General features: G+C 35.7%; 1 protein-coding gene across 3 annotated transcripts in view; it reads right to left on the minus strand.

Moving 5' to 3' along the window:
- VCAN (versican) overlaps positions 1-18,906 on the minus strand; it is a 105,343-nt gene that overhangs the window by 60,593 nt on the left and 25,844 nt on the right. For all 3 annotated transcript variants that reach the window (XM_081274858.1, XM_081274859.1, XM_081274857.1), the window contains exon 6: positions 5,778-6,071. In XM_081274858.1, the coding sequence (XP_081130984.1) occupies positions 5,778-6,071 (294 nt within the window). The remainder of the gene's footprint in view (positions 1-5,777; positions 6,072-18,906) is intronic.

Genomic DNA, 18,906 nt, shown 5'->3' on the forward strand with positions numbered 1-18,906 from the left:
AGCTCTCTCCACACCCTCCCTCCTTCTCAAACTGCACAGCGTCTCAGGGGAGAGGGAGTGTCACAGACTGCAAAACAACAAAAAAACCACATCAAATGCAACTGAGTTACAAACCATTACATTGTCCATCATGTGGAGACTTTCATAAAAACAGGATATTAAATTTTTTTATACCAATCTTCACTTGATTCCAGGTGTTGGACATTTGTCTCCATCTTCCTTTCAACTCTGTAGATTTATTTCTAACAAGTTATACAGTGTGTCTGGCAGAGGATGGTTGGCATGTGTTGTTCTACATTGTGGTTCTATGTTCTATACACTACGTTTGACCATCCTCAGGGTCTTGGTCCTACTCTTAGTTTAATATAAAACACAAACTTACAGGAAGTACAGTGCCTACATGATATGTTTTATGTCCATAATTATAAGTCACTGGATCTACCCTGAGCATCAGGAAAAGGGTAGAGCCTGGAAATATAAAGGGATGTATCATCATAAAAAGCCATTTTATAATGTCTCCAGATTGACAGAGAATGGCTGGGCTGTTTAAAGAAATTTAAATAGTGCACTAAAATGACTACTATAAATAAAACTCCTTCTTGACACAGGGAAGCTGCAGCAGCCTAGCATATAAATATTTGCTTTTTAAGAAAATAGTATTTTTGAAAATCAAAATTAGTTGCCACTGAACTCAGATAGGAAGTATTCTAAGGAAACTCATAATTCTTGTTTTGTTACATCCTGTAGGACTTACAGCTGGTTGTACAGGTAATGCCCATTCTCTCTGATAATAGCTGTAATATCTGCAGAATCTATAATATCTGGAATCTTCTTTTTAATAATCCCCAAACAGGACCTCTTGAGAAACAAAATTAGGTACTTTTTGGCTCCATCTTCTCTGTCAAAACTTAATGATAAAATGATGTGATTTTATAGTAATCAGAATAGCGCAGTAATAGGTTCCTTACTTTTTGTCTGGCACGTGCTGTTATCAGCTATCATCATGTCCTAAATCATTTTAGAGCCCAGAATCATCAATTTTATAAGGAAAACTTGGTGACCATTTACATTGTTGTGCATGTAAATGTTCTTTAAATCCTGTCACTATTTATCCTCTTTTATTAAAACAAAATTAAACAAAACAAAACAAAAAAGAACTGAAGTCTTTAAAAAAAAAAAGTTAAACAATCTTTCTTTCTCCCTGTTTCTTAGGAAAAACTCTTTCTGCCTTCATTTCCTGAAAAAAAGTACTGATCCACTTTGATTGACAAGAACAACTTAAAGACCCAAAATGTGGTTGGCTATTTTTCTTTTAATTCAATTCTCTATCCTCTGAAATTTCATAACCGTTACCTCATTTACTGCCAAATATCATGTTTGTCTTATAATAGCATTCTTTGGGGAAATAGTAAAAAATATGTACAGTGAAAGTTCCCATGGAAACATAATATAACCTTTTACAAAACTACATATTAGAGAAAATCTAATCATATTATTATTAATAACAACAAAAAAGCTAATTTTACCTTTTCCCTCTGAGTATTTCCATGGCTGATGAAATTAACTTAAAAGAAGGTGATATTGCTTTGGGGCCAAAGAAAAGTCTTGTGAATTGGGTCTTCCCACATTCCAACCCACGCTCTCTGCTAGCAACTCTCTATAATGCTGTGAAAATATTTTTATAGTATTTTTTAAATGGACTCAAAACTAAATAAACATATATCATTGTTAATTATTACTATACAGTTCGATATTGCTGTCTTCTAGCCTTGTCATATAGTAAAGTGTTAGCAGTATATCTCTGCCTTACAAAGCCAGGATTTATGTGATTTTGTTTTGAGAAAAAAAAAGGATTTTGATAATTTTAGAACCCCATTTAAGAAAGTCTGCTTACAATTACGTTAATTAATTCTACAACCCAGAATGAAAAACCTCAGACTTCCTTTTGGGGTTGGGTGGCTTTTTCGTCAACTTAACAGCTGACTTCCATCATAGCTCAGTGTATCTGGTCATCTGTGCCATTTGTTGCGGGCCATTCCAAAAAAGGAAATAATTTTCTAAGTGTACAAATACCTACAAAGAAACGTCTTAAGAAAAAATATCACTGTGTTACTGATGACTTATGAAGATGAAAACACAACTCTAGAGTACTCTAAAAGTATCCCCCCCCCCTCAGAAGGTACATTCACATAGAGACGTTTTGGTCTTGGAAAACTACCAGTGTTCCGTCAACTTCATTATTGAGGAAGCCAACAAAACCCAGCATATTTCTGTTCCCACAAAAGTTCCCTTCCAACCTTTGCAGCTGTCTGCCCCACAGATGTTTTACATCACAGTACTTATGGTATTTTATGTCCTATGGACTATCTTCTCTGTGCTTCTGTTGCAAGACATGAGGCAGATTTTCCTAATAAAATATAAAACCCCTATTAGCAGCATGATAGTTGATTTAACTCCTACCCCACACTATCTACATAATGGATTAATTTTAAATTGGTTCTTCTGTATTAAATGATACATATAAATATATATAAACATGAGAAGAGGTCACAGATGGAGGGGATATTTGATAGGTTGACCCTGGGTTCACAGTTGAGGGAAGTCGTAAAGTCAAAACAGTGAAATTAGAGTTTGAACTATCTGTTAAAAGTTCCATGAGTGACTGAATCCTGATTCAAATCTAATAGACAGGAATCATTTTTGAAATACAAAATTAGAGAAGGATTACCATTAGCACCATAGGGCCAATTTTGATTTAGTTTAGGTCACAAAAAAAAAAAAAAAATAGTGATGTGACCACAGGTTGGAAGGGCATGTCAATTTTAAATGTAAACAGATATATAGACTAGTATATAAAGTGGCAGGAACCAATTTAGTCTGCTCTAGACCACTATTTCTAATTCCAAACTTAATCAAACAGAGGGATTTGAAAAGCAATGAAGGATCAAAACAAAATTATATGATGATTAGGGGTTTAGAAATTCAGATTTTTGAAACAGGGAAATTATTACAATTAGAGAAGATCCTGAGGGACAAACAATTGTGTTCAATAGAAATGACTGTTATTTAGATACTGGTCTCCAATTTAAAAGGGAAATATGGATTCAAACTCTTAGATAATTAGAAATAATGTTCAAACTCTTAGATAATTATAAAAACTATCGGAGGGTAATAGTCATTAAAATCTTAGAACAGCTTTTCTAGGAATCACGCCCTTCTCCTTCTCTTGGGGATCTTAATAATATGCAACATAGATTTTCATTAGTTTTGGATGGTTTTGATTCATTTAAATTTGGGGATACACGGAGTGAACTCTCAAAGCCCTTTGTATTACTTTCTGAATTTCACAGAACATGTTTAATTCTGAGGTCAAAGAAAAAATAAAAAGTTCACAGTCTAGTTTAATCATGAAGGGGAACTAGGAAAACTTTACTTCACCAAGACATTCATTCACCTGTTGTTCAAATTTATTTAACCAGAATAGATTCTAACTGTATTTATTATCAGTTATTGTAAGGGTACTATTCTGACTTATGAGGAAAAAGGGAATTACAGTAAAATAAGATTTAGAATATTTACTCGAGTGGTTTAAAAAAACAATTTCCATGTTTGATAAAAGCAAATGAGAAAACTATGGGCATATCGAAAATTCTACTACTTAACCAGCCAGCCGTCCATCACTGGAAATCATTATTAGGACTATAGCTGAGTCCATGACTCCTGCAAATGTTCCCCTACATAATTTAGTCACTACTGGACTATGTGGGAAAAGTGGACATTGATCATTGAGAATGTTTCTCAAAGTCTTTAAAAATATATAATATCCTTAAATAATGTGTTAGAAATTTGAAGAAGCTATGGATACTGTGTGTAGTTTAAGGAAGGCTTTCCTGTTATAACTGAACTTTCTTAACGTCTTATGTGCTGAATGAATTCTGAATGTGCTTAGGTCTTGGGCAAGGAGGAAATAAACAAGGATCTGGACTCCAGTCTAGGGAGAAAAGAACCCAGTTATGAACCCATTCTATTTATAAGTTATATACATTTAAATGAATTAGAAAATAATAGAACTAAACCTTCAAACATATTTCCTATTTTATGTAGATTTTTAGTAGGTGATTAATCTATTTAAATCTAAGTATCTCATTATTTATTTTATACACTCATGTGAATTTTTCATTTAAATAAATAATTTAAAACACAGGAGGATGAATTCTTTGCTACTGTTTGTGGTGACAGACAGATTTTGATTTCAGTTTTACCCTTGGGAAGAAAACATGTTATTTAAAAGTTTTCTAGTGCCAGTTTTATAAAGCACAGAAAAAGTCAACTGGGTAAGGCCCTCTGGATGATCTGCTCCTCCCTGATGTTAGCCTTTCCCTTCCCTCCTACACATAATCTGACCTTGTTCCTTCATCACATCAGCTACTTCATACAAAGCTGATATTAGAGCCTAAGTTATCTGGAAATCAGTGTAGTATGACTGCAACTTCAAGAAATGTATATACACCTACTTTTATAATAAGGTTTTTGTTAATTGTTGTTGTTTTCCTGAAAATGATTAGGAAAGACTTTTTCTGTTGTTTCAGGGTCTGAAAACAAAAGCTCATATTTTCAATGGCCTTTTGTGAATCAGCCAGCTTGTATCAAGCTAATACACAACACATGGCTTTAACACTCAGAAAGTTGAGTCCAGAGGAAGAAGTGCAAGCAGAGGCATCTTGCCGGGAGACAGAAAGAAGTATGTGGAAAGAAACCTTTCCATTGAACTAACATCTATTCTGTTGACTACTTGACATTATAGCTCTGTCCTTTGCACTGACGAATACAGCTGCATATTTAGTTTAGAAACCAATTACATAATTACCCTACTGTTTTTTCTACTCATTGATGTTGAATATTGCTATAACAAGATACATTGGCAATCTAGTAAAAAAAAAACTATGATATTTCAATATAATATGACTTAGTTGGACATCCACAAGGTCCCCCAAAACTCTAGGCATTCATTGTTTAGCTAGTACAATATAGACCCTACAGTAGATATTACAATAAGCTTATAGTTACTTTCTTGTTTAAAGCATTCTACAATCATGATACTATGTCATGTGATTATTGTTGCCAAAATAACATAATTGAAGATAGCCTGTTTGCTTTACTTGCTACAAAGGGGACATACTATACTTCAATTAATTCAGTATAGATTTAATCATTAAAAGGCACATATCCATTACTTGAAATAAGATGAGATACATGGATATTTTTATTGACAGTATGGTTCATTTTTAAGTGGGAATTGAATGTTATAATGATCCATGTCAGCTCTAATTACTCACCTGCAATTACAGAAATCTAAATTCTCTGCCATTTCAAAGAAAGTGATATCAAATAAGACAAACAGAATTCAAGGATTTACCCAGTAACAGTTGGTCTCAACATTATAGCACCAACAACAAAAAAATTGTATTTGAGGACTTAAATAATATAAAACAATTATTCAGAATTATTCTGTGATTCTGGGTACAACATATAAAGTTAAGACCTTAACCAAATATTTCCCCATCCCCTCTAAAAATCCATTTGTCACCCTTCCTCTTGTTTTAGCCATCTTGTTGCTGTTCAATGTGCTTGCTTCTGAAGGTCCCTGAACTGTTTCCATTCTGTGCACATACTGCAAGATATGGAATCCATTCCAATGGCTAGTTGAACGTCTGTGCATGCCTTTCAAGTATCTTTTTTTTAAATCTAAAAAATTTAAAAAGATATTAAACACTTACGTTTAAAGCAGTAGGCATCAAATCTGCTATCAGGGGGAGGGAAGCCTGTCTGGTTCTCAAAACGATACAGGGTTCTCACCCCAAGTAGACCACCTCCACACTGCGCCCTGGCCACAGTCACAGGGTGGCGCACACTGGCATCCGACAGCCACCCATAATCACACTGGTCAAAGCCATTCCTCCATGCCGCCTGGAGTTCCCCCACCGTCGCCAGCCTGGCGTCCTGGTTCTCACACTCTTCTTCAGCCTCCTCAAAGGTGAATTTATTGGGAGCAGTGATGTGGAACACATCACCTGAAATAAGAAGAAGGGGGGGAAATCCTTAGGTTTTCTATTCATTTCTTTCCTGTTTTGATAAGCACAGACAAGGAGGAGTGACACTTTTCATAGCAAGGTAACAGCTTCTGAAACTGTAAATCAGAAAATATAAGGGATATTTTGATATAATTATTAGTAATATATAATAAGAACAATACATCAGAAAAGTTTTGTTCTATGTGCATGACTCTGAGTTTGTGTTTGTGTGTGTGTGTGTGTGTGTATCCACAAGAAGTTCCCCTTCCCTGCTCCTACAATATCTCCCTCTGTATTAAATGTTATATATATATTCCCATAGGCCATAGAAGCCGTCATTTAATAATTCCTTAAAATGAACAAATCTTTCCAAGCGGTTCATTGGGTTCCAGGAAATGGATTTTCTTTTCAATGAAAGAGCCTGTGATATACTTGTAACAATTTATGCTGGAAGGAGGAAGCTGTATTGATCTACACATGGTGATTTCACTTTGTTTATACCAAAATCAAGTAGTAATTCTATGACCCCACTCCCCACATGCCACTACCTTCAGAATAGATTGACTCCCATTAAACCCCAAATAAGAAAACTTCCAGATGTTTGAAGGCAGTAAGGGACTGAAGCAATGGGACACTGTTTCCTGCTTCCTGTTCCAAGCTCCATGTTGGTTTTTAGGCTGTGGCCCAGAAAGCAGCATAGGCCAAGGGTGTATGGGTGTTGACATCAGCTAGCACCCAGCCAGCCAAAAGGACCCAAGCCCCTTTGGAGGAACATTATTTTTCTACTTGCTCTGCCCAGACAGGATACTTTTTAGAATCTGTCTACCCAAAAGGGGCACTTTTTTTCTAATTTTTACAAAGGCACCAATAAGTACCAGCAGGGGCTCTAACTAGATTCAAGAGACATTTATGTTTGCTAATTGAATAACAGGGAAAGCCTGGACATTTGTTTTGTTTACCATCAGATTATTTAGCAGAGGGCTTATTCAGTATCAGTCAACATGTTGCAATAAAGTATGCTGGAAATTTTACAGATTGTTAAGTTGGAATTTTATTTGAGTAACTTGTCTAACAATTTGCCAAGAAAAATTCCACTCAAATTAAATGATGCTTTTCACATATGAGCACAAGTGGCCAAAAGACAGAGGTAGGATTAGAGAACACCTAAGCAAATACAGCAGACACAAAGAGGAATAAAAAAAATGAGAGAGGAAGCTGAAATATCGATAGTTCATAATTGTAGCAGCTGCAGGTCCCATTTCTATCTCATTATGGTTGATCTCTGATTCTGTGATATATTATACAACAGGGATACAAAGAGCACTCATGATTTGAATCTTCACTGGACTTAAGCCAGAAATAACAAGCAACTGTTTAAACTGAATAGGGCCATTACTCTGAGTGTGTGATAACTTCATGAAAAAAAAAAAAAAAGGAAAACAGCCAAAGCACACACATCAATTTTTCTCTAAATTTAAAATTGCTACTGAGAAAAATAGGCCAAATCCTAATAAGAGTTATTGGAAGAAGAGAGAGAAAATTTTCTTTTACCTGTCTGAAAGAAGTGGTAGAGGTAAGAATAGGTTTTTATATTTAACTATCTATTTCAGCAAAGAACAATAATCTCAAATCCAAAAATCCACAAGAAGTTCCCCTTCCCTGCTCCCACAATGTCTTCCTCCCTATTAAATGTTAAAAAGCATAAAAGCCACAATACCACTCACAGAGTACGTACTCAATAATATTTGTTAAATGAATGGCATTTCAAGTTCTTGCTAAGAAATAAGGTCTCTTTTTTCAATTCTCCCCAAATAGCACACTAAGTAATATTAACTCTAGTGCAGTGCTTTGGATGGCTTCTGCCTGTTACAGGTAATCCATCTCCTATGGACTGACCTGGCTCAAACATGGAAAATAGCAGAAGTAGAAGCAAGATCACCCTGAGCAGTCAATTCATCTCAGTGTCACATTTATATTGGGCCTGAAAGGGATGCAAGTGTCCAGGAGGACAGAATGCCAACACTTGTGCCCCAAACGTAGAACACTTGGCCTTGCTATTATAGGGAAATATCAGCACTGTTGCCTCTAGTTTCATGCCATTTGCACTTTAAAGCAAAAACCACTGTTGCTTCTAAGTAACAAGAGTGATCAGCCAGACAGAGCAGGGCAAAGAAATGTCATTAACTGAATAAAACTCCACTCTTCAAATAGCACTGTGAGGGGACCTTAACTTCTCCAAATAAGCCCAGACCAAAGGGCTAAATGAGGAGAAATGACAGAATGATAATTAGACTCCCATTTTTAAGCAGCAAACATGTTTGAGATATTGAAGGAAAGAAATAGCCTGGTTAAAAAGGATTCCCTTACTATTAAATCAATATAGGCTGACTTATGGAACTTCTCATGTAGAAATTCCTATTGAATCTGACTTTATAGCAAAATTTTAATTAATTTAATCATTTATTTAGAGGGTATAATTTCCATTTATCTCTCTGATACCTATAAAATGATTTTATTACTCTGATCAAATTTTGTTATCATCAGAGTACTTGTTTTCCTTTTCATTAATATGTAGGAATTTTTCAAACATTGCAAATAAAAATTTTTGAAAAATGTACTAGAGGGGCTAGGGTTGTGACTCAGTGATAAAGAGCTTGATTAGCATGTGTGAGGTACTGGGTTCGATTCTCAATACCACATATAAATAAATAAAATAAAGGTCAATCAACAACTAAAAATATATATATATATATATATATATATATATATATATATATATATATATATATATATACTGGAAGAGACATCACCATTAGGTTTCATGTAACTCAGCTGGGAAAAGGATGATTTAATTGGATCAGTTGAGTTTACTTTCAGGTAACAAATGAGAAAATTCATCTACAAAGGCAATGAGAGATCAGCCATCATATAGGGAATAACTGTCATTTTGTTTCAGAATGAGAAAAAAATAAAAAACATTTACTTTAACCCTGTTCCAAAGTTAACTACCTAAACTTCCTAAATCCTAATTGTTTAGCATGAAAATTAACTTGCTCACCTATAAAACCTAATGATAAGGTGAAGTCTTTACATTATAGAACTCTCTCCATGTCTTTAATTTCTTACTGGATAATCCTGAATTCATACAAAATATGATAAGTTGTATGTCCAAACTTCTGTCCTCTCTGTGTATCAACCTCCGAAACATCACCCCCAGGACATCTGTACATGGATCTGTTTAATTGAATAGTTTGAAGAACATTGCTCTAAGACACTGACTGCTCTTGTGTATCAATCAAGAGGATTCTGAATTGATTTACAATAGACATGACTCAGTATTAAGTTTCTGGACACCTCTGTATAAATCTTCAGACAGAAGCAGAGTGAACAGACCAGGTAACAAAATCAGAGCAGGAGAGAACAAAGCCAAATGTACATGAAGTCACTTGCCTCCCAAGATTGTGTCCAAGACAACAAGTGAGCAAAGAAAGGAATAGGGCAGAGCCAAAAACCCTGAGCAAGGGTCTGAAACAGCAATTTAAGCCAAATACAAAGGACTTGTGTCTTAAAAAGAATCTCATTTTGCAAAAGGTAAGCCAAGGTACCAACAATAAAAGCAGCAGATTTCTCCTCAATAATATATCACAGAAAATAACTGAACACTGTTACGCTGGAAAGAGCAGTCAAGTTGTTAACATTCAAAGTTTTTATTGATCTACTTTCAATTTTTCCATGCATAGTTCAGAATTACGTAAAAATCAAATAGATATTCTCACAGCACAATGGAATGAAACTGGACAGAAATGAAGTCTGAATTAATGACAATAAAGTAAATCCAGGCATGGTTTCAGAAAGGAACAGTCATATGAGGATGTGTCAAAAGATAAAATCTGAAGTCTAGAGGCAAAGCCAAGTCAGGAACCAGAGACAAAAGAGAAAGCCATTGATTACAGCAAACATGAGAAGTCAAGCAAAGCAACTGGGGACATTTGCTTAGTTGTGCTCTCTCAACATGACCTAATTGGCCCAGCTGCATAAGCTCCCACCCTGAGGCTACCTTACAGGCAACTTTTTGCCTCTGATGTGAATAATGAAAATTCCTTCCAACCTTTTATCTCAGAACCACATTAGAGCTAGGTGGGGGATGCAGAGTCTTCTGAGAGAAAATGCTATTTAATTAGCATAGGATGAGGTTGTGTTCTATCTCAGTTCTGGACACTTGCACCAAACAGTTTAATGTAATTTCAGATATCTGATATTTTTCCTCTTAGAAAACAAATGTCTTTTGTATAGTTTGACAAAAATTCAATTACTATTAAGTTGCAGAAGTAGCCTCATCAAAACAGCTACATGGATAAGATACTTAATCTAATTTATAGCTAAAGCACAGATTTGGAACATGGTAATTTACCCATGAGAGCATTTTCATTTTCTCTAATTAGAGAGCAAAAAAAAAAAAAATCAGTAAATATACAAAATTTCTTTTATATACACAATGTAACACATTAGTTTAGATAAAATGTCAACTTATAAGAATTTGCTGAGGTTTATATGTATATATTCATATTTGTATGTACATAATGCAGAACAGAGGATTTCACATAGAGAAGAATTTGCATATTCATAGATAAAACATATTTGCAGTATTTTAAGTCATATTTTTTTCCCAAAATTTCAACTTAAATGCATCTAGCTTTGAATTAATTGTTACATCAATTTTCCAGGGATGATCTACAAAAAAAAACTAGAACACATTGTTGGTTGAGATTTTAATAAATGATAACATTCCTAAATTTAATTCTTCTTAATCATGGGAATTAATGCCAGTAGAAATATTAAAGGAAAATTAATGTGATTATTAGTCATAAAAGACTCCCTGGAAACTGGACCATTCCTGTTCTTCTTCCACACTTTTGATCATTATGTGGAAAAGCGGCTTCTTGGATGACTAAAAAAATGACACTTTGAAATGGCAAACAATGATGAAAACAAACCAAAACAGTAATAATAATCCAAAATATTGGAAAGCTCAAGTATATAAACTCAGGAGTCACTCAGCAAAATTATTAGGGAGCCCAAGACTAGAGGAAAACTGGGATACAATCTTTCTCTCCCACTGACAATTGTGTGCAATCACCAAAGGGAAATTGATCACAGATAATTATGCAATTCTGTCATAGGCTGCAGATAATGGGCTGCTGTCTGTGGTAGTCAACCCTGAGAGAGTTCCACAATTTTCTAGATGAATGTATTTCCCAAGTAGTGTCATAAAAGTTCAAGTTTCTTCTGTTCATTTGTGTTTATAATTGGACTATACTGAACTGTTTGATGTGAACATCAATTTCTATAAACTGATTATGAGGCCCTTTGCCCTGGGCTTATTTTTTTCATTATGAAAGTTTAGGAGATATGAATGGTTTTACATTTCCTCAAAATTTGAGTCAAATAGTATGTAAGTAAAAACAAAAAGTATGCATTTATCTACAGATATGATAAGTGAGCTGGAAGAAATCACATTCAATGAGCATCTAAATACCCATATGATAAAACCATTTATATCAAATATACCAATGTCATAGTGATAACAATTCAACATCATTGAACTTGAAGTGTTGACTTTGTTAAAAGAAAGGCACCCACTTGCTCTCTCAATTACCCTCCCCCTGTCTCCCCCCTTGCTCTCTACCAACATCTATATATAGAAGATCTTAGCAGAAAGGACTAATGGACTACTACGTATTATCTTCTGAATCACAAAATCCATCAGCTGTACATGTCTGGTTAACAACTAACATATACTGATAAATAATCTTTAAAGAACCAGCATTTGTAGATTATTCAAAAGTGTGGCAATTCTCCCTAAAATTTAGTCTTATATCCTGCACAAAATACAACCTTCTGTTAACAGTGACAAGAAAATACTGGAGCTGCTAAAATAAATTCACTCCATTTTACAACCTAGAGTTAGCATAAGACTCACAATGTTTCTAATTTGAGAATAAAGAGTCTAGAAGCTTCCCAATTTCTTACTTTTCTCTGGCTAAAGTAAAAGTGTAGTGTGGTTTAAAATCATAGAATTTGGTTTTGACATTTTAAACTTCTAGTTAACAATTAGAATATTATCATTAGTCTACCATGATAGTTAATATTCTCTAAAACATATTACAGTAATTTGAAAGCAAACCTGAATATTTCCAAATGTATTATTATATAAGATCTCATGCATATCATTTTGAAGACACAAGAAGATCCCACTAAAATATAGACATGCTTTTATGGTTTTCAGGATGTCTGATCCCATTGTTTCCCATTGACAGAGCATCGAATTTTAATTAGTAAGAAAGAGGTTCCAAACAATTTCTGGGTTTCTGAGCCTTCAAAATATGTAAAAGATTGAATGTGCTATTTGATTTGACAGGCATAGTATGGCCTCAGGTCAACACAGAAGGATCAGCCTCTTTTGATTTACTTGGGGTTTTTCATAGCTGAGGTAAATGGCCACTGTATTTCCAAAGAAGCTCTTTGTATTCAGAGGTCCTTAGAAGCAAAGACTATCACATGCTTCAAGGGGTTCAGATTAAGACATTTTTAATTATATTTGCTAACATTATTGTTATGGTTTGGATGTCAGGTGTGCTCATGTGTGAGACAATACAAGAAGGTTTGGAGGAGAAATGTTTGAGTTATGACAGCCTTAACCCAATCAGTGAAATTAATCATTGGATAGGATTAACTGAGTGGCAACTGAAGGCAGGTGAAGTGTGGCCAGAGGAGGTGGGGCATTGGGAGTATGGCTTTAGGGTATATATTTGTATTTGGCCAGTGAAGTGACCCCCACCCTCTGCTTTCTGATCATCATGTTAGCTGCTTCCCTCCACCACACTCTTCCACCATGATATAACCTGCCTCACATAAAACCATGATCCCCCAAATAAAGATTTCCTCCTCTATAATTGTTCTGGTTGGATCTTTTAATCATAGTGGCAAAAGTGACTAAAACAGAAGTTGGTACCAGGATTAGGGTTTTGGCTGTTACTAACCTGACCATGTAGTTCAGAAGCTTTTAGAGCTTTTTGGAATTTGTGAGTGGAATTCTGAGATGCTTAGCAGTGCAAGATAGAAGGGCTTTAGATTGTTGTAAGCAAAGTTTAATGGCCAATTCTGTAGGAGATCAGAAGATCACAAAGCCAATAGGACTGTGGACAGTGAAGACAGGTCTCATGAGTAAAGAAGGATACTATTGGAATTTGGAGGAGAGGCCATTTGGGGTATTTTTTAGCTAAGAAGTTGTCTGTACTTTGTCCATGTCCTATGACTTTGAGACTGATTTTAAAAGTGATGTACTTCTTCATCTGATGGAAGAAATGTATAGATAGCATAGCATTGGAGCAGTGGCGGATATTGCTGGTGGCTTTTAGCTGAGTTACTGTGATATTCAGAAGCAGAAAGCAGAACAGAACAATTTGAAAAACTTGAACTTGAAGGGTGAGAGTAAAACTGGGACTAATGGGGCTGGGGATGTGGCTCAAGCGGTAGCGCGCTCGCCTGGCATGCGTGCGGCCCGGGTTCGATCCTCAGCACCACATACAAAACAAAGATGTTGTGTCCGCCGAAAACTAAAATAAAAAAAAATAAACAAATAAATTCTCTCTCTCTCTCTCTCTCTCTCTCTCTCCTCTCTCTTAAAAAAAAAAAAAAAAAACTGGGACTAATGAAGTTGTTAAAAACATTATTGCCACTAAAGAAATGCTAAAAGCCTTGCCCAGAGACAATAAGAAAGATGGCTTAAGGGTATCTCAGGAATTGGCAATATCCTGTCCATCTCAGACTCAAGGAAATAAAAGTAAAACTTCTCTTAAGAAGAGACCAATGGGTTAACCTTCTTGCACAAGGGGGCCTAGGAAGTTTTTTAAACATGCTCAGCTACTCAGGAACTCAGAGGCTTCTGCACCTAGGGACCCTGGAGGCTTGGTTAGGGCTCAAGACGGCAGCAGACCTTGGCATCAACCATGAGCTGCTGGTTCTACAAGACTAAAGGATGCTGAAGAGGGGGAATCATGGAGGCTTCCACCAGAATTTCAAATGAAGGTGTGGGGCCAGTCAAAGTGCAACAGGGTCAGAGTCTCTTCAGACACCCCCTGAGACATTGATTGTGTAGAGATTTGAGGAGGAAGCCGAAGCTGCAGTGCAGATACCCAAGATTAAGAAATGTCAGTTACATGGGACATTGTCCTAGAAAAGCTCAGGAATTGAGCAGAGACAAGCCTGATGTTCTGCCTCACCTCAAGACCTGAGGAATGGATCATACTGTCTTTGAACTGAGCCTCCTAAAACTGTGAGATGCCAAGACAAGAGAAAGGTCACTTGGGCTGCAACCAACAAGGCCACAGGGGTGGATCTACACAAGCCCTTTAGACAGAATATCACATTGCCAATTGCCCCCAGATGCTGGACATGGAGCTATGGGACCTTTTTGGTTTTGTCCAGCTAGATTTCAGTCTTGCATTGGTCCTATCTCATCTTTCTATGCCCCTATTCTTGTAAATGGAAATGTTTATTCTGTAACTTTATATATTGGAAACTTGTAAATCACTGTTGATTTTTACAGGAACTCATGATGCAAGTTTGCCCTGAGTCTCAGAGGAGACTTTGAACTTGAACTTTTGAGCAATCCTTGAATTGTTTAGACTCTGGGGACTCTTGGAGTTGGACTAAATGTATTTAGCTTTGTGAGATGGTGATGAACTTTTGGGGGCCAAGAGTGAAATGTTATGATTTGGGTGTAAGGCATCCCCCAAAAAGTTCATGTGAGAGACAATGAAAGAAGGTTTAGAGGAGAAATAACTGGGATATGAGAGCCTTAACCCAATTAGTGAATTAATCACTGGATGGGATTAAGTGGTAACTAAAAGCAGGAGGGGTGTGGCTTAAGATGGTAGGGCATTGGGGGTGTGACTGTGGGGTATAATTTGTATCTGACAAAAGGAACTCTCTCTCTCTTTGCCTCTAATCATCATATGAGCTGCTTCCCTCCACCATACTCTTTCACCATGATGTCCTGCCTCACCTCAAGACCTGAGGAATGGATCATACTGTCTTTGAACTGAGCCTCCTAAAACTGTGAGATGCCAAATAAACTTTTTCTCCTCTATATTTTCTTGTTGAGTTTTTTAGTAACAACAGCCAAAAAAAAAATAAATAGCTGATTAAAAGAATAATAAAATGAAGAAGACTAAAAAGCAGTTCATATGAATAGACAAGTACAGCAACATTGTAAGACACAAGACCAATATATAAAAATCAGTTGCATTTCTACATACTTATGATAATAATCAGAAAAAGAAATTAAGAAAATTCCATTTATATTTGCATCCAAAAGAATAAAATACTTAAAACTAAACAAAAGAACAGTAAAACTTATACTCTGAAAACTACAAGACATTGTTGAATGAAATTTTAAAATGTCTTTAAACCCAGAAAGATATATCCCATGTTCAGGGATCAGAAAACTTCATATTGTTAAGATGGTAATTTACTCCAAGTTGGTCTAGCACTTCATTGTTGTTTCTATCAGAATTCTTGATAGCTTTTCTATAGAAAGTGACAAGCTTCTAAAATTCATGTGAGAGCTCAATGGACCCAGAATAGCTAAAATGGTTTTGAAAAGAAGAGTAAAGCTCTCACGATTTCCAATTTCAAATTTTACTATAAAACAATAGGAAAAAAGACAATGGCATAAGAGTAGATGTATAGATCAATGGAACAGAGCTGAGAGTACAGAAGCAAAGCTATATATCTATGGTCAATTGCTTTTTAACAGGATGCTAGGAGCATTAAATGGAGAAAGCGTAGATTTTTAAAGAAATGGTGCTGGAAAAAATGGAAGCACACATGCAAAACCCTAACCCTAATGCTAACCCTTAGTGAATCTGGTGAACAAAGCAAAGCATTCTTTTAAATGCTATTAAAATGGAAAGGTGGTGGCATCAAGCAGTTTCCAAAAAAAGAAGAAGGTTGGAAGAAAACTGCAATTACCTCCAAGTATTTCTTGGTAACTATTTTGTGTCCTAGTTTCAAAATAAGCCATTGAGAGTGTCTCAGAAAGATACAGAAGTTTATGGCCTTGTCTTTACTAAGAGCTTATAGTAGTTTCACAGAAATAAAACTAGCAACATTTTATATTTGATGAACACTGAGAAACCAGAAACCAACAAAATACATGGAACCAACTCTAACTAAAGTAAGAGTTCATATCAAATATATCTCAATGTGAGCTAGAATAACCAAAAAGGGGGTCCCAGAAGAAGTAAGTTTTCAAGTACAGATAAGATCAGAATGTTGAGAAGATGAGGACAAAGGAGACCTGCAGGAGCAGCAAGCAGGGGGTCTGGAGGGTCAGGTGCAGGTGTGCAGGGTCATTCTGGAGAGGAGGAAAATGAGGGTAAATAGGTGACAGTTGATCAGGCTTTGGCTAGCAGATTTCAAGACAAACAGAGTCCACAGTGTAGGTCTGTTAAGGAGCTGCAAAGCATACATAAAAACCAGGAATTATAATAGTAGGGTAGTTAATCTAATGAAGTAAAAGCCAAAGGGTAGGGCAACATAGAAGATACAGGCCATGCAAAGACAGCATGTGGGTCTCCTGGGTTATGGGAGAATGAGGTCTTGGATCAATCATTTGTCAGGTCAGGGCACAAGACTGCATATATGGACTTATTTGCAAAGGAACTCAGTGGCCCAACCATGACAGAAGGCAGTCTGACCACATCTGCCACCCTCTGATTTATCTGTAGGGACAATAAAAGGCCTAAGAAAAAGGAACTCTGTTGTTATGAGTACTTGCTATCATAAAGAAATCAAATAGTCAACCTATAAATTTTGTTTAAAAGGAAGTGAAGTTTTTCAAAGTTCAAATGTATATTTTTTAGGTGAAATATTTATACTGTATTCCTCACAATCCCCTCTTATTTATCTTATTTAGGGATGGACACACACACGTACACCTCTGAATAAATGCCATATGAAGTCACAGAAAGAATACTTTCAGAATTATTTAAGCCCTCCAATGGCAACACAGGTGTGTTCCTGTGTCCCTGACTTTCTTCAGGGAATCAGACACCAGGTTATTTCCAAACAATACAATTTAGGAATATGATATTCTAATTAGAGAATAAAGTTATTTCATACAATTTGGATGGAATAATTTAGAAATTTTTATTTTACTACAGTGTTATTTTTAACTATTCAATTAATGTTCAAGCATTAATTAAACCAATCCTTTTTAATTATTCAACTAATATTCAAGCAAGCTATTTTTCATATTAAAAATGACCCTTCTTCATAAAGTGTCTCATTCCCAGTTATTCCCTATATCTTTCAAGTATCATGACTCCAACAGACTTTAGTAGCATATTGCACTTATAATACTTAATATCAATTTTATTTTTAAGAAATCTTTGGAAAAGAAATTTCACAGTTTATCAGGATTCTTTTGACATTCAATAATATTCATTGTCAAAAAAATTTTCCTATATTGAACATAATTCACAGAGTTGCGATTTTAACTCCTTTCTTCTTAAGAATTCAGTGGAAATAAAGAGCTTCTCATATACCCATAGCTATAATAACAGCTATTATTTATTAAGCACTTACTCTATGCCACACACCGTGATAAAAGCTTTTTAACACATTATCTTATTCAACCTTCCTGCTACAATTAAAAAGCAAGTATTTCTATTGTTTTCTTCTAACAGAAGAAACTGAAGCTTCTCTAAGCCCAGGATCTCACAAGTAGTAAATGACAGAGCTGGGACTCAATTGAGGGCCTCCCTATTCTTAACTATTCTTAATTATGGAGCTGGGTTACACTGAGGCAGAAACTGCTTCCACACGGAACATTTGCCTTGGAAGCAACTACGCTTACAGAGGTAGGAAGGACTCTGTGAAGACAACTAAATCCTTGCTCATTACAGATGTTGCACATATCCTCAGAGCCACTCTTCTGACACAGCCTAATTCATAAACACTGTTTGTGACACTCTGAGAAGAAGGCAAGGGTGAAGCTCCAGTGAATGGAATGTGGGTGGGAGATCCCTGGCAGGACTTTTACCACCAAGACTTTCTAACAGTACTTTCAGAGAGACTGGAATTTCTGGGATTTCTGCAGATACCTCCTCTGAGCGAGCTTTAAATAATTCTCTTGAAGTTGGGGAGTCTAAAATCTTAGAGAGGAGGATTTTAGTAGCTCCATTGGGGTAAACTGAAGGAAAGACACACAGAAGGGCCCATAGGGTGCTCCTGCAGATGGTATCATGGGAACAAAAATCTGTCTTTCCATCAAACAGTCTGGCTTGGGATGCTTGTCCACATTTTAATCAGGTCCTCAATTTGTATCTGAATACCCACCATTTTAATAATATTTGGTAAAGATCTTACATATACTTTTTCAAAAACTACCTGTGTTTTAGTGTATCATGCTGGAATGGTAAGTTTCAGTATTACCAGCATTCCAGATATTTTTATGACACTCTGATATATTATTCTAAATTTAAACAACAGAGATATAAATTTCTACCCTACTGAAAGAGCATTAGTCAAATTCATTCCCTAAAACCAGATTCACCAACCAACCGTCTCCTATTCTATTTTTATAATTATTAAATAAAAGGAAGAGAAAAGTTCTAGTTTTACATATATTTACCATAGAGTGGATGTTACACATGTTTTTCTTTTCCTCTACAAAAATATGGAAGCTGTTAGCATCTGAAGTTTTGGTTTTAAACATACATTTGCTAGTCTTAAATGACAGTGAGATTCTTAAAATGCTGGAGAACCA

This window comes from Spermophilus citellus, assembly GCF_964194105.1.
Source record: "Spermophilus citellus genome assembly, chromosome: 1".
Taxonomy (NCBI): domain Eukaryota; kingdom Metazoa; phylum Chordata; class Mammalia; order Rodentia; family Sciuridae; genus Spermophilus; species Spermophilus citellus.